This window comes from Nomascus leucogenys, chromosome 4, assembly GCF_006542625.1.
Source record: "Nomascus leucogenys isolate Asia chromosome 4, Asia_NLE_v1, whole genome shotgun sequence".
NCBI classification, from domain to species: domain Eukaryota; kingdom Metazoa; phylum Chordata; class Mammalia; order Primates; family Hylobatidae; genus Nomascus; species Nomascus leucogenys.
Window position 1 is genome coordinate 1104397 of NC_044384.1, and position 16142 is coordinate 1120538.

At 37.5% G+C, this 16142-nt stretch overlaps 1 protein-coding gene across 2 annotated transcripts in view; it reads right to left on the reverse strand.

The window, feature by feature from the left end:
* The window catches only part of ATP9B (ATPase phospholipid transporting 9B (putative)), a 302366-nt gene that overhangs the window by 249989 nt on the left and 36235 nt on the right, over nt 1-16142 (reverse strand). For both annotated transcript variants that reach the window (XM_003280182.4, XM_030810244.1), the window contains exons 3-4: nt 12727-12877; nt 9889-10002 (exon numbers count right to left, since the gene is read on the reverse strand). In XM_003280182.4, the coding sequence (XP_003280230.2) occupies nt 9889-10002; nt 12727-12877 (265 nt within the window). The remainder of the gene's footprint in view (nt 1-9888; nt 10003-12726; nt 12878-16142) is intronic.

The window sequence follows — 16142 nt, forward strand, 5'->3', positions numbered from 1 at the left end:
CCATGCACCCCTCTTTATCCAGTCACCCCAAAGCTGGCCTCAGCCCACTGATGGCCCAATTCTCTAACCATCCCACTGCCATCGTCTATAAGCAATACTATGGCTCCTTCCTCCAAATGCTAACTGTGCTTCCTTCCACACATCTCTCCAGCCTGACTGCACTCTGTGGCACCCCAGCCGGACGTAGGCTCTCCCCAGCTCCCCCACTGAAATACAGTGCTCTCCCCAAACCCCTAACCTTACGAATAGACAGATCTCTAGCCTTGTCCCCCACTCAATACTGCTGTATCCTTCAACACAAGGGAACTATGAGTAGTCTCCTGAAACACCATGATGTCTTTCTGATCTTTGCCAATGTACTCCCAGGGGTTATCGGAAGCACTGTTTTGAGAAGTATCCTAAAGCCACTCTTGGACTCAAGGAAAAAGAAGCCATGAACAATCTGTGATGTGTCCCACTTGCAAAGAAGGCAGGCATGGCACGGCATGTGCCATGTGTTTGCCATGGTCTCCACTGGAGACAACGGCTGACGAGCAGAGTAAGATCTCACTTAGGTCCTTTAGCAACACTGTATTCTTTCTTTAGATAATAGCTTTGTTGATATATAATTCACATGCTGTAAAATTAACACTATAAAAGTATACAATTCGTTTTTTAGTACCTTCACAGAGTTGTACAACCATCACCATCATCTAATTTTAGAAGATTTCCATCATCCCAAAATGAAGCACCATACCCATTGCAAGTCACCTCCTACTCCCTCCCACTCCTAGGCCCTGGCAATGACTCATCCACTTTCTGTCTGTATGAGTTTGCCTATTCTGGGTGACATGGTAATTCTGTGTGTAGTATTTTGAGCAACTGCCAAACTGTTCCTCAAAGTGGCTGCACCACTTTACATTCCCGCAAGCAACTAATGAGGGTTCTAATGTCTCCACATCCTCACCAACACTTGTTACTGTCTGTCCTTTGTATTGCAGCCATCCTACTGGGTGTGAAGTAGTATTTCTGGTTTTAACTGGCATTCCACTACTGACTAACCACGTTGAGCAACTTTTCACATGCTTATTGGCCATTTGTATATCTTCTTTGGGTAAATGTCTACTCAGATCCTTTACCTACCTTTTTCCTAGGTTTAGTTGTTGAGTTATAAGAATTACTATTTTGGTGCCCTAGTTGAAAATCAATGTGTCATAAATGTAAAGGTTTATTTCTGGACTCTCAATTACATTGATCTATGCACCTATCTTTATGTCAGTACCATACTGTCTGGATTATGCAGTTTGTAGTAAGTTTGGGAATGGGAAAGTGTGAGTCCTCCAACTTTGATCTATTTTTTTCTATGATGTATTAGCTACTCTGAGTCCCTTGCATTTTCATATGGATTTTGGGATCAATCTGTCAATTTCTGCAAAAACATTTAAAAAAATAAAGAAAAAAAAAGCCAGCTAGGATACTGTTAGGAGTTGGATTAAATTTGTATGTCAATTTGGAGAGTGCTGCCATCTTAACAATAAGTCTTTCAACTCATGAACATGACTTTCCACTTATTTAGACCTTTCATTTTTTTTCAAAATTCTTTTATAGTTTTCATTATGTAATTTCATGCTTTAAGTTTATTCCTATTATTTTCTTTTTGATGATTATAAATGAAATTGTTATCCTAATTTCATTGTGGGATGGCCACTGCTAGAAATACAAGTGACTTTTGTATGTTAATCTTGTATCCTGCAACCCTGCTAATTCATTTTGTTTAGTTACAGTATTTTTGTGTGTAGACTCCCTAGGTTTTCCTATAAACAAGATAATGCCATCTGTGACTAGAGATAGACTTTCTTCTTTCTTTCCATCTAGATGCCTTTTAGTTCATTTTCTTAACTAACTGCCCTATACAATGTTGAATAGAACTGGTGGGGGCAAACACCCTTGTTCCTAAGCTTAAGGGGAACACATTCAGTCTTTTATGATTATGAGTGATGTCGGCTGTGTGAAGTACAAAATTTTAAGAACAGAAGAAATTTTTATATTATGATAAATGTCTCCATAATAAAGAATATACAATAGGGAATGATGGCCAGTTTCTTCAAAGCTGATAACAAGTCATGACAAAGCAGCAGTGAAATAAAAGTGGTTATCAAAAAGCCTGTTAGAGACAAAGAAGAACTTGAATATAAATTCAACATTTTATTGAACTAGAGTTAGCAACAGAAAAACAAAGAAAATGAATATGAAAAGCCAAAGCAGCAGATACCCCAAAAAAAGTTCTAAGAAAGTTGGTGTTGTCAAAAGCCTTAAAATTTGCACATATTTAACCAAGGAGTTTCACTTCTAGAAACTTATCTTAAAAGAAAAATTCTAGGATCACAGCATGAATATGAAAAATTAGAAATAACCTGAATGTCCACAAGAAAGAAATTCATAGCACAGTCATATGATGAAATGCTATATTTTCTTGATTCAAAGATGTCACTGGTTTTAAGACACATCAGTATTATTTTAGTAGTAGTCTTGGATGGGAAGACAATAGCATTGTAAATATACACATTTGATAAGCCACAGCTCAATTTTAGTAACATGAAAAATATGCGTCTTTGAATCCAAGAAATATACTTGTCTGAAGCCATTCCCACGTAAGAGAAGATTTACTGCTACAGACTCATGTTCATGATGCAGAGTTAACTTCTTAAAGTTCTGTTTGTGACTCACTGAGATAAGAGAATGAAAGTGATTACCAAGGACATTTTATTTATATAGTATAGACAATATTTTAAAGGAGTGTTTTTTAATCAGGTAAGTATATCATAATCACCTGAAAAGATTTTTTGTAACATAAATTTGCTCAGACCCTACCTGAAATGTGTACTTTTACTTCTAATTTCCAGGGAAGAGACTTCAGACACATATGTTAAATTCTCCAGGTGACTCTAATTTTCACCCCTTTAAACTTATGGCTTAAAGACAGCAAAAGTTAACCAAATTCATTAAGTAATCATAAACCACAAAAATGTGCTAGTTCCTAAGAACTCAAGGAAGTCAGTGAAATTAAGCTCCCACTTCAAATGAAGTAGTATTAGAGAAGACAGAATAAAGAGGGTTAGGTCCTAAGTCCTGAAAACAGGAGTTAAACACTCTTAAGAGGAAACAGGATCCGGGTCACAGGCAAGGACTACTAGAGTGTCCAAGCCGTTTTACAACACACTTCCAAATCTGTTTCTCTGAATAAGTAACACATGTGTAGGATTCTCAACACCTAAAAGATGTTACCACCATCACGTCCATCCCCCACGTATCTATCCGAGGAAATGCCCAATGGCCAGCCTACAAACATAAGAGACTAAAGGAAAGGGAAGTTGAGGCCACTATTTCCTTCTACCACTGGAGTCTACAATAAATGAGCCTCTATCATAAGAGTTTAGATCTGAGTTCTTAAACGGATCATTACAGATTGGTGGTTTATGGAGGACTGGAGTAATCAAGTCTTACTGTAGGAGCACTTGGGTCTTCCCATTACCTCGATACCAACCAGGTCAGAGATTTATGCTGTAACACTGCTCCCTAGAAAAATCAAAACTGGAAGCAAAAGGGCCATATAAACTACTGTCATCCGGGCCAGGCGTGGTGGCTCACACCTGTAATCCCAGCACTTTGGGAGGCCGAGGCAGGAGCATCACGAGGTCAGGAGATCGAGACTATCCTGGCTAACACGGTGAAACCCTGTCTCTACTAAAAATACAAAAAATTAGCCCGGCGCGGTGGCAGGTGCCTGTAGTCCCAGTTACTCGGGAGGCTGAGGCAGGAGAATGGCGTGAACCCGGGAGGCGGAGCTTGCAGTGAGCCAAGATTGCGTCACTGCACTCTGGCCTGGGCGAAAGAGCAAGACTCCGTCTCAAAAAAACAAACAAACAAACAAACAAACAAAAAACCAACTACTGTCATCCTGGAAACAGCAGTATTTGTGCATGAGTGTGTTACACAGACTGGACAACATGGACTTCTTCTCACATGGCTTGTCCACAGCCTTTCTCCTATTTCTCCAGATAATCCAAGAACCATGTGGAACGAGTCCAGAACAATACACATTTTTGTAAAAGGAGAAAAAGTTAGATGGGTATATTATTGGTGTGCCTCTGAGGGCTTATCATGTGCCACACGCTTTTCCAAGTATCCTAAATGAGTTACCCCTTTTAAATGTCACAAAAATCCTACAAAGTATGTATCTTTACCTCTGATTTACAGATAAGTGAATTGAGACACAAAGTGAGTAAGTAACTTTACCAAGGCCACACAGATCACTAACAATGGCTGTCTCTGGATGACTCCAAGCAATTTCATTTGTTTTTCCTTTTCTTACTTTGCCCACACCTCTAATGCAGAGACACGCACATGAAAAAAGACTGGATGGAAGGATTTTTAAATAAGACTGAAAAATCAAAGTCCTCATAGATTGATTTCTCACCTACATAGCCTATCTGGTTGCCAATTATCTATTAACAAAGTAGCAGAAGACATTTTATATAGAAGATACAGTGTTAAAAACTGTTAGAGCCAGAGCTTTCTTTATCTAAAGATCTTCCGCACAGACAGATCTATTCCATCTCATTCATTTTGACAGAAGCATGACATTCTGTTTTGTCACTCTGATTACACAAGCTTTGCTTTAAAGAATTGTTCTGAAAGCTGAATATGAAAGGTAATCTTCATCCAGACACGAAAATGTAATGAAATCAACTTATTTTCAATTTACACTTCTATTATATGGGAAAATATAACAGAAATTAGTTCAGACCTAAAGCTAACAAATAATATTACCAAAAGTAACTGAAAAAGAAACATTATTAATTAAGCTATCACTGTTTTCAAAAACATCTCAATTTTAGTTAGAGAACAGAGGGAGTAAGTTTGAAGTAACTTGTTTTATTTAAAATTAGCCAACAACAGAAATAGGATTTTACAACCGACAACTGTAGAATGGTTTTATGCCTCAGAGGCAGGATTTTGGCTAGAAGAAATGTGGAAATGTTAACTGGTATCTTTTTCTTGAGAACATTATAGAACCTTAGAGAACAAGAAAAGATGGCAAAAAAAAAAAAAGTCAATGTATGTATGTATAAAGATCATGGTGTTACTGGCACTGGATATAATGGGGTTAATATAAACTGGTATAGAAAATGCAAGAACTCAAGGGCTTATGAGGAATTCTTGTTGAAGAACATTTTCTTCAGTTAAAAAAGAGACATCTATATGTATTTTCAAATTTGCATTATTTTAAATAGTTTCCTTTAAAGAGATTTCTTTAGATTTAGTGTATGGTTAATTATTCCTTAACTTTGTCTAATTATTCAAATTATCTTCATTTTCAGCGTTTTTAAAAGCTTTTTAAAAGAATCAATGCGCCCTCCTAAGCTTGCTTCTCAGATTTGAAGGTAAGCCTAAGGTGTACATCAACTTTTTAAGAGATCTGCTCAATCAAAGGTTAAGATGCATATCAACAGTGAAAGCATACTATTCATCATCTATTATCTGAAAGGTAGCATCAATTGTGGCTGCTGCCAAACCAAGGAACAAAAGAAAATCATTTAAAAAGGAGATCAATTCTCAGATCTAACAATATGATACTCAGGACACGAGAGAACTCATCTAGGTGTATCAGAAGGCAACGTCAAGCATTATTCAAACGGAAAAAGTGGCTTTTCACTTCTCTAAAATCTTAAAACACAAATGTAGTGGAATAACAGTATCTTTTATACGAATATTGAAGTAGTTGCTTATTGAGGTAATTATCTAAAAATAATTAAAGCTAATACATGTCAAAAAATGATAAAGTACTTCAAAATAACAGAGGATGAAAATTCAAGCTAAAGGACTAAAAATTGCAGCTGGAACTGGAAATGAACGATCATATGAAAAGAAAAAACAGAGAAACGTTTTCTTGTCTGGGTAAACAAACTGTGTGTGCTTGCGTGCACACTTCACTCAAGTATGGCCAAGATCATCAATTTTGTGAACAAATCAAATAAAATTCTTCATTAAAAAACCATCTAAAGGACATTTTCTTTGGTTGAAACCTAGTTAAATCAAAGTAAGTAAAAAAGGCCGAAGCAAAATACACATAAATATATTTTGCTTTACTTTTTTAAGAAGAATTTGTTCTCAGACCATCATTGTTTAAGTTAAAACAGTTTTAACCCACGAGGCAATTGTTTGTTTTTTTTTTAAGACAGGGTCTCGCTCTGTCACCCAGTCTTCAATGCAGTGGCGCAACTGTGGCTCACTACAATCTCTGCGTCCCAGGCTCAAGCAATCCTCCAACCTCAGCTTCCCGAGTAGCTGGGACTAAAGGTATGCACCACCACACACAACTAATCTTTGTATTTTTTGGTAGAGATGGAATTTCACCATCTTACCCAGGTTGGTCTTGAACTCCTGAACTCAAGATATCCTGCCGCCTTGGCCTCCCAAAGTGCTGGGATTACAGGCATGAGCACCCAGCCGGGAAATGATATTTAAGCAGTAAATACAACTGTGAAAGCTATGAATAGAAAAAAAGGGGCTAGAAATAAATACATTAAAATCATGAATATAATTGGCCAGGCGTGGTGGCTCACACCTGTAATCCCAGCACTTTGGGAGGCCGAGGCGGGCGGATCATGAGGTCAGGAGATCAAGATCATCCTGGCCAACACAGTGAAACCCCATCTCTACTAAAAATACAAAAAATTAGCAGGGCATGGTGGCAGGTGCCTGTAGTCCCAGCTACTTGGGAGGCTGAGGCAGGAGAATGGCGTGAACCCGGGAGGCGGAGCTTGCAGTGAGCCGAGATCGCACCACTGCACTCCAACCTGGGCGACAGAGCGAGACTCTGTCTCAAAAAAAAAAAAAAAAAAAAAAAAAAAAAAAAAAAAAAAAAATCAATATGATTGTGTCTTAAAATGAGCAAGTATTTTTCTCTGTGTTCTGAAGTTTCTATAATGCTATACTGCTTTTATTAGAAAATGAAAAAAATCAACAGCACTTTTTAAATGAGACTTCTAGGAAGTACATAGCCTGTAGAATGTTTTGCACAAATGCATAAGCAATCATTAACAATCACATTGTTCATTATAACAACGCTTACGAACAGTCATATCGTTTAACAATATTTATAATGGTAAAAAATGAGAAACCACTCCAAAGTCTCCTTTCCCAAAGGAAGGAATGAATCATTTCTGGTATATTTATACAATGAAACACTAGCGAAGTGAAAAATGAAGTAGATGTATGTGTTGATATGGATCAATTTTATAAACAAATGTTAAGCCAAAAAAGTATGTTGCAATAGGCCACACAGATTAAGATAACCTTTATAAAAAATTTTAAAGCATACAAAATAATATTGCATAGTTTTAATGATAAATATAAACATAGTAAAACTATTAAGAGATACATAGGAATTATAATCTCACATTCAGAATAGGTTACTGCTAATGTGGTGGAAGGTGGAGAAAAGAAAGGAGAAACAGTTATCTATACTCCCTTCCACGGTTACCTAGCTTCAACAACAACTTTCAAAATTCTGTTGTATACACTTCAGTGTTTCTTCTGTGTGTGAATATATGCAATACATACACAAACACACGGCTTCCTTTTTCACCCAGGATGAAATCTGAGAGCCCTGGAAGAGCTGACGACAGGCCCTCTGATCTCCTTTCCAACTACTTCTTCCCAACCACACCCTCCTTCTGGATGACTTCCTCACACCCTGGAGCACACTAAAACAGTCCAAGACCTTCAGCAACTGCTCTTCAGCCGGCAACACTCTTCCCTGCTTTATATCTGTCTTACTGTTTTACCAGTAAGATGTCATTCCAGTGTCACCTCACAGGAGAGGCCTTCCTTGACCATCCCATATAGAACACCCCTTTCATCCTCTACTCATTTTTCCTGCTTTATATTTTCTTCTTCATAGCCTGATGGTTGGCTACGTGGCATTAGGAGTTTATATACTGCCTTCTCCCCCAGAATTTTAGTTCTATTAGAACAGGATTTGGTTTGTCTTGTTCACTGTTGTATCAACATTACCTAGACTAGGGCTGGACGTGAAGGAGCTCAATATTGACTGATCAAAAGAACTGTGGATTTCATTCTATACATATTTTGAGCCACCTTTTAAAATTTATTCTAATACATATGTAACTTTTATGTTATTAAACACTTTTCCTAAACACCATTTTTAAAGCTACACAGTATTCCAACAAGTACACAGGATATAGCAGACTTTAAATAATCTATTGTTAGACATTTGACTTTTTAAAATATTTATAATGGACATTCTTTAGACTTTGTGATCAATCATTATTTCTTTAGGATAAATTCCTCGAGTAAAAATGCTGAATCTATTTTTCAGGTCTTTCATCTATATTATCAATGACCCTCCAAAAAGGCAACACAGGCATGCATGCACACGATGCACACTAACAGGGAGCTCGCCACATCTATACTAATGGGATGAGCACCACAGTGTTACAGTTTTACCCACGCTCAGCTCCAATGTCTCTTTCCATCTTACTAATTTAATAAGTTCAAAATGTATTCATTTATCTAGTAATTTTGTGTTTATATTACATATAAAGTTACTCATTCCTCAAATCCACCCAACTATGAAGTCTATGTGAAAGAGAAATCAAAAAATTTCCCTCAGCATGGCTTTACTAACAGGTAAACAGGAAAGCCTGACTGTGCCTGTCCAGGAAACAAGAATTTAGTCCGTCTTCCAGTTCTCCTGCTTCATCTGGAGTTCTCTGGTTAGGGAGACGGAGCCTACTCAGGCCAGGACAGACCCCTCAGGAGCAGACTGCTCCGCTCTCCATGTGGAAGGCCACAACTCACATGGACCCCCAAGGACTGCACTCTTCATTCACTGAAGGAACCCTTTCACTCTCTGTGTTTCCCACCTGGATTCCTCAGGTCATCTGCCCAAAAGGGAGCAAATCAAAAAAAGGAAGTAGTGGCTGGGCGCGGTGGCTCACGCCTGTAATCCCAGCACTCTGGGAGGCTGAGGCAGGTGGATCACTTGAGGTGAGGAGTTTGAGACCAGCCTAGCCAAAATGGTGAAACGCTGTCTCTACTAAAACCACAAAAATTAGCCAGGTGTGGTGGTACACGCCTGTAATCCTAGCTACTCAGGAGGCTGAGGTAGGAGAACTGCTTGAACCCAGGAGGCGGAGGTTGCAGTGAGCCGAGATTGTGCCACCACACACCAGCAACAGGGTGAGACTCTATCTCCAAAAATAAAAAATTAAAATAAAGGAAGTAGTACATTTTTCTATGAAAGGAGGAAAGACGATGTACACCTTGTCTCCACAAGCTAAAAATTAATGAAAACTATCAGCCAACAGCTTAAGACTATCAAAACAGCATATGTTTGAAATGGAAACATTCATTGATAAGCATCATTGCATCATTGGCCTTTTGAAAAACTTTATACACTGAGATATCAACCAGAAATCATACGTACTGCACTTGGATACTTCAGAATGCTCACCACAGTCAGGGTGTGAAGAGAGTAACAGAACAGACCCACAGCCCCAGCCCCCATTCCCAACAGCTGCATCACACAGGAGGCAGCTGCTGATGACCTGCAACCTTAACACAGGTGCAGAATGACCAAGGAAAACCCCTCTGCTGCCAGCTCAGGCACTTTGTGACTTTGGCAGCTCTACAGGCAGGTGCTACCACCACACTTCCCATGGTTCTCAGAGGGACTGAAGTCACTCAGCAAAATCTTTTAACAGAAGTTCAGTGATACACTACAACATCATGTTTTTAAAATCTGGTCAATTTAACTTTTAACCATCTCAAAACTATGTTCTAAATATTTCATAATTTAATTTTTAAAGTCTTTTCTTTTACCAGAGGAGCCCAGTAGGTGTAGAGATAGCCTATTTTCAATGCTGGTACAAACTGTGAGCAGGATATTACCAGAAAATAGAGATTCAAGAAAAACTTGAATTGTTCATACAAAACCTAAAAAGGAAAGAGAAAATTAACAAAATTCCTTCAAGGAAAAAACTTAATACCTAAATTAAACAATTAAAATCAGCACAACATATAACCACATTTCCATCAAAGAGTGAGAATATGTTCTGATTCAAAGTAAATGTATTAATTTTCACATAGGCTTTCTAATAGCTGTATCACAAAGAAAGGTAAGGTTACTCCCAAAATATATTTTAAATAAATTGAAAATAAGACAATTAGGATGTTCAATTATGTTAAAAATGTCATCTAAAAGTTTTTTTATTTTTCTTATATGAAATTTTCCAGTTTTCCATACTCATTTAGTAAGTCTTTACATGAACATCAAAAAAAGTTAGATAGCAAAACCTTCTCAGTGTTAGCAAGCCAGTAAATATACAGGTGTATCTTGATAATGACTCAGAAAATCTTACAATGGAAAAGTCATATTAACCTTATATTTATGAAATGGTAAAAAACAAATAAATAGCCACTTTTTTTTTTTAACACGGACATCCAGGTAGCTTTACAAAGACTGAGTGAACAAGCCAAATGTGAACAGGTGTGACTTCATGAGATAGACTGCTTTAATCTCTTGTGGGTATTTACTTCCCTCAAAACATTAAAAATGATAAAATATAAGAAGTTGTAACTGCAGACCACTTTTCAAGAAGACAGCTACCCACCTACTCTTATAGTCTTTGGGTAGTTAATTCTTAATAATATTTTCAAATATAAAAGAAATTTCATCATTCAATAAAATTTTAGGAATGTCAATACTGAAAGGTTTTGGTTTTGGTTTTTACTTCAAATAGTTACCTTTAGGGAAGAAAACCCAAGATCTAACATATTAATAGATCTCAATTTACAAATGCCTCTAATTATTAGATTTACATTGAAAATCAAAATGGAACAAAACTTCTGTTTACAGATGAGAATAATTTAAACAGCACACTACAATTAAATCAAAACTTGCAAACCTGCAACTTACAAATCACAATCTCTTTAGATGCCATTTCCATGCCACTTGGAAGGTATGAAAATTTCACCAAGCAGGGCAATGGGTTAGTGCTTATTGCTGACCTAGACAGTCTGCAACTTGTTTTCAGAAAATGAGGTTATCTGCATCATCATACAGCGATGTGTGGGATTCAAAATCAGTTACACTGACAATATATTTATGTTTATAATCACGTTCAACCTGCTGTCTAAGAATGTTTTGAATTATTTCATAAATTAATCTCAGCAGGAAATAAAGTGCTTTTTCCTTAGTGATTTCTTTAAAATCTCAGTTAGCATAAATTATATCTATTAGCAATTTAGAAATTGCCATTCGTGGTAAAAATGACATAGAATTCCCACTGTGTAATTACCAAATGTTTCTAAAATACTACATTTTAGATGAAAAGACTAATTTCAGAGACAATCTAAGATAAAAAACTCATACACACGGTAATCATCATACAGTCACATCCACAGGTATTTTCAGCATACGGCCAATCTGGGCAGGCTGTGTGGACTTACACTGATCAAAGTTAAGCTGCACTGCTGGCTTTAAACGACTGTAATCAATACTCTACTGTCTACTCACTGAACCTGCTGACCTTTAGGGAAACGTACACTGCTTAGCCAATCTCTGAGATCTGTGGGTATTTAATAATTTAAACCTAAGCAGAAAACAGCGGCTTCATTCAATAAAGACGCGAATATTTATCTGCCTGTAAGACAGTTTACATTTTATTATCCTGACAAAAGGTCCGTCTTTTAATTATGAAGCCATTAGTTTTGTGGGTTTTAATAAAGAAGCACATTAGATATCAAGTATTTGCCAATCACTAGGTGGATAGGGATGAGGTGGGGGTGGGAGTAAAATCAATGCCAAATACAATGTCAGCATGATTATTTAAATTAAATATACAAGATAAAGCAACCCACATTCCATGTAATCAAGAGCTTTTCTTGCAAATAAAGGACATAAAACATGCCAAAAACTTTGATATAGAAATATAATCAATAGCAGCTTCGTTTTCCTTTAGAAAGATAAATAAATCTATTAAAATAAGGAATGACATATAAAACACAAAAATTATTCAACTATTCTAATTGTATATGAACTGTTTTATAATTTAAGCCAGTAATATCACTAGCAACAAAAAAGTAATAAAATACAGTATTTAAATTTAGCATAATACCCAATTAAAGATAACTAATGATATAACAATATAACAAGATCTGAGATTTATAATGTGAAGTACCAAAGACATCTATATATAAATATGCATATTACAGATACTTTGTTACTGTATCATTTCAGTATAAAAAATTGTTTCATTTTCTTTGTGAAATCTCTTGGCAGGGTTTAAACATTACATTTACTTTTTTCTCCAAACTAGTTCCCAACCAAACAAAATGTATAACTTGTTTTCTGTTAATTTATCTTTACTTCATTATGTCTATATTTCTAAAATAATATAAATATGGTATTTATCAAGAACTGAAGGCAATAATCAAATTGTACATTTTCTTGAGCTGAACTCTATGATGTAGCCATTAAAAATACATATGAATTATTTAGCAATTATTGGGAACACAGATGGTTCAAAAGCAAAAGGACACTGATTTGGATGTGACACAACTCAATACCTAAGTCAGTCTCAACAGGCTCCATCCTACAGCAAAGGAAGCCAGCAATCTCTGACACACAACCCATCTCCAAGAATGCAGTGGTCTTACCCCAGGTATAAAGGTAAACACATTGTATTTTTGATTTTTTATAGAATTCCTGGGATGTTTTTCTTCACACTTTTCAGGACATCCAAGCCATACTGTGCGAGCTTTCAGTTCTTTCTTTCTTTGACAAATATTTATCAGCCAATCACAGCAACTGTATGAAACAAAAGATACATATTGTGTATTTTTTTCTTTTTCTTTTTAAAAAAGTTCAAACTAATTGTACATATTTAGAGCCAATATTGATTGTTTATGTATTTACCAGACACTAATAGCACACCTAATGCTAATTTGTGGAGTTTTTCTTATAATAGGTTGGTTACACAAATTTAAATTTGACATAAAAATACAGTCTTATATAAATGTACAATGGCTTCTAGAACCCCAGGGGAATTATCTTTCTGTTTAGACACTCTTATTGGCAAAATAAAACTATTAATATTCTAAAGCAGTCAATGCTCTACATGTTGAGAAAACGTACAGCTATAGGTTACCTACTGGTAATTCCCAATACACTTTTCAATGATAAAGGTCCTTAGATTTCAATTAATCCAGGATGTGGCTCATTCTCTGAAGTAATAATCACTTTTTCCACTCTTAAAAAATGACTTTTCCAGTAGTATTAACTAATGCAATATTAAGACTTACAGCTCAGGCCAGGTGTGGTGGCTCACATCTGTAATCCCAGCACTTTGGGAGGCCGAGGCGGGCGGATCACCTGAGGTCAGGAGTTCAAGACCAGCCTGGCCAACATGGTAAAACCCCGTCTGTACTAAAAATACAAAAATTAGCCCGCCATGGTGGCAGGCACCTGTAATCCCAGCTACTTGGGAGGCTGAGGCAGGAGAATAGCTTGAACCCGGGAGGCAGAGGTTGCAGTGAGCCAAGACAATGCCACTGCACTTCAGCCTGGGAGAGTGAGTCTCCATCTTAAAAAAAAAAAAAAAAAAAAAAAAAAAAACAGACAGCTCAATCCAATATTTAAAGAGGATACAAATATTTCCTGTGATATTCTAATGATAATAAAAGCTTGACTGTATTTCCACATAGCTCTCTTCATCTATGCAGTAAATATTTTAATTTTACATTTACCCTGTTCCAATAGTGTCTGGGTTTCAGGAGGACAACTCTTCCCCTTCTTGGTCATCCAAACCATTATTTTGGGGTAGAGAGTATAGAGTTTCTAAAAATACCTCAGAAAATGATGAAAAGGTATCAGTTCATCTGTTTTAAGCACAAAATAATCATGAATTTAAACTTCATTATTAAAATTTTGGTTTAATTTAAATTTTCAAAATGTAGAGAAAGACTCAGAATGGCTTAGTAAAGGAAGTTAAATCTCACCTTCTAATTGTATTCAAGGCTAGAACAGAAAGCCTGCTGTATAAGTCAAATATTCTTCATGTTTGTGACAAAGGAAGCTTAAAAGTCAACAAAAAGTTTTGCATGAAAATGACAGCATAAGGGTGATTATAAAATGAGGCTGACACATCAGAGCTCCATCTCAGAACTGCAGTCTCCCATGCCGGAGTGCCACACCTTTACTATAATCGTAATGCTCTCCTGCTTTAGAAATCACTTTACAAATACCGAAAACTTGCAGGTTTCAGTATTTGAATTTATGAATTTGAATATATGAAGTAAACTTCATAAATTTCCCATAGTAGCATTCCTTATGAGGGCATGTGTGTGTGTCTCAACTGAAGTTGGTACTATCTCTATGAATATCCACTTAATTCTCAGCTGTGCTGGGAAGATCTTCACATTGAAAGGTCAGAGGTTGGTTCTTCGGAGGCTGCCCATCCCTAACAGGGACTGTTCCAGCACATGAAGGACTGCCAAGCACTGCTCCCTTAAGCGGTGCTCTCTCACGGGGCTGATGCTCTGCCATGGGGATAGCCAAGCAAGCCAGCTCTCCCCACCCTTATTCTAGAACTTCCACCACAGCACATAAAGACTGAGGCTTTGCAAGAATGGAACATCTTAGCACTGCCATCAGCCCATCAGCACTTTTGAAACAATAAACCCAAACACCTCCAAACTGAAAGCATACTTTCAAGTCCACAACAGTTATAAATCAGGGTGGTATTAAAGTGATTTAAGATTGTCAAAACAAGTATGTTCACCATTAATATTTTTGGTAGGGTAGGAAAGGAAATGGTGAAGTAGATTTCAATAAAATGCTGATAATATTTTATCTGTTTATGCTTGAATGAAAAAATTAAATAAGGCTTCAAATAAAATAGAGTAAGCTTTCAATGACTATTTCTCTTACCTTACCTGTTGCTTGTACTGTCCATCTCGAACACTCTCACATGCCTCCTTCCCTCCAGCACCCCCGCTGTGGTGCCATCCAGACTGCAACTGCTCTGTGCTCCCCTCCACTCTGAGTTGCCTTCCCCCATGGCAGGGGCTCATGGGCACTCCTTCCCCAACTCCTCCCACCAACAGCAGCTATAAATCATCACTCTTATCTGGTGACAGCACACACTCCTAGTGCCAGGAAAATCCTAGTTATGTTGCCTAAGAATTACCATCTCAGACAACTGCAACTATACTATACTGATGCCAAACTCCCACATTACAGAGACGGGAAAACTGGAGGTCCCACAGGCAAGTGACTTCTCTAAGACTAAACCACTAGTTAATGGCAGAGTTGAAACCAGAGCCTGGATCTCAACCTCCCGCCGTATCAGTATCATGTCCATTCACTGAGCTGACAACAGGCAGAGGCTAGCTCTTACTCAAGTTCATGCACCACCTTTCCTCAGCCCACGGATGGCACCACAGCCATTCAAGAGATGATGAAAAAAAATGAATCACTTGTGAGCAGGCAACAAAACACAATGGAAAAACATGGACTTTAAAGTCATGTTTTTGGAGACAATCACCAGCAAGTGACCCTATGGAAACTCCTTGGTCTGAGTCTTTGTTCGCTCATCTGCAAAGCACTGACAAGAGTGGAGTTTACACACTACAAAGGCTCGGCACAATGCCGCCCATGGAGGAAGCCCCCGAGGCCTCAATCTTCACTCTCCTGCCTCCCAACATCCCACTCAAAAGGTCACCCTCCTCACAGCCATTGCTTGGGCACAAAGAGTACCCAGGCCTGGACCATCCAAATGAGCATCCATCAGCCCCATGTGGCAACTTTCACTTCAATTAATTAAAATTAAATAAAACCTACAATCCAGTTCCTCAGTCACATTAGCCACATCTCAAGAGCTCAGTGGGCACCCTGGCTACTGGCTACCATAATGGACATCCCAGATGGAGAATATTCCATTACTACAGTGAGTTCTATTGGACAGCAGTGGCATCAACAGAGCACATTGCAAGCTGGGCCACAGATGCAAGACAGGCTTTATATGAACACATTTCTCTTCAGCATTTCAAATAGGGCAAAATTCTTCAGGAAT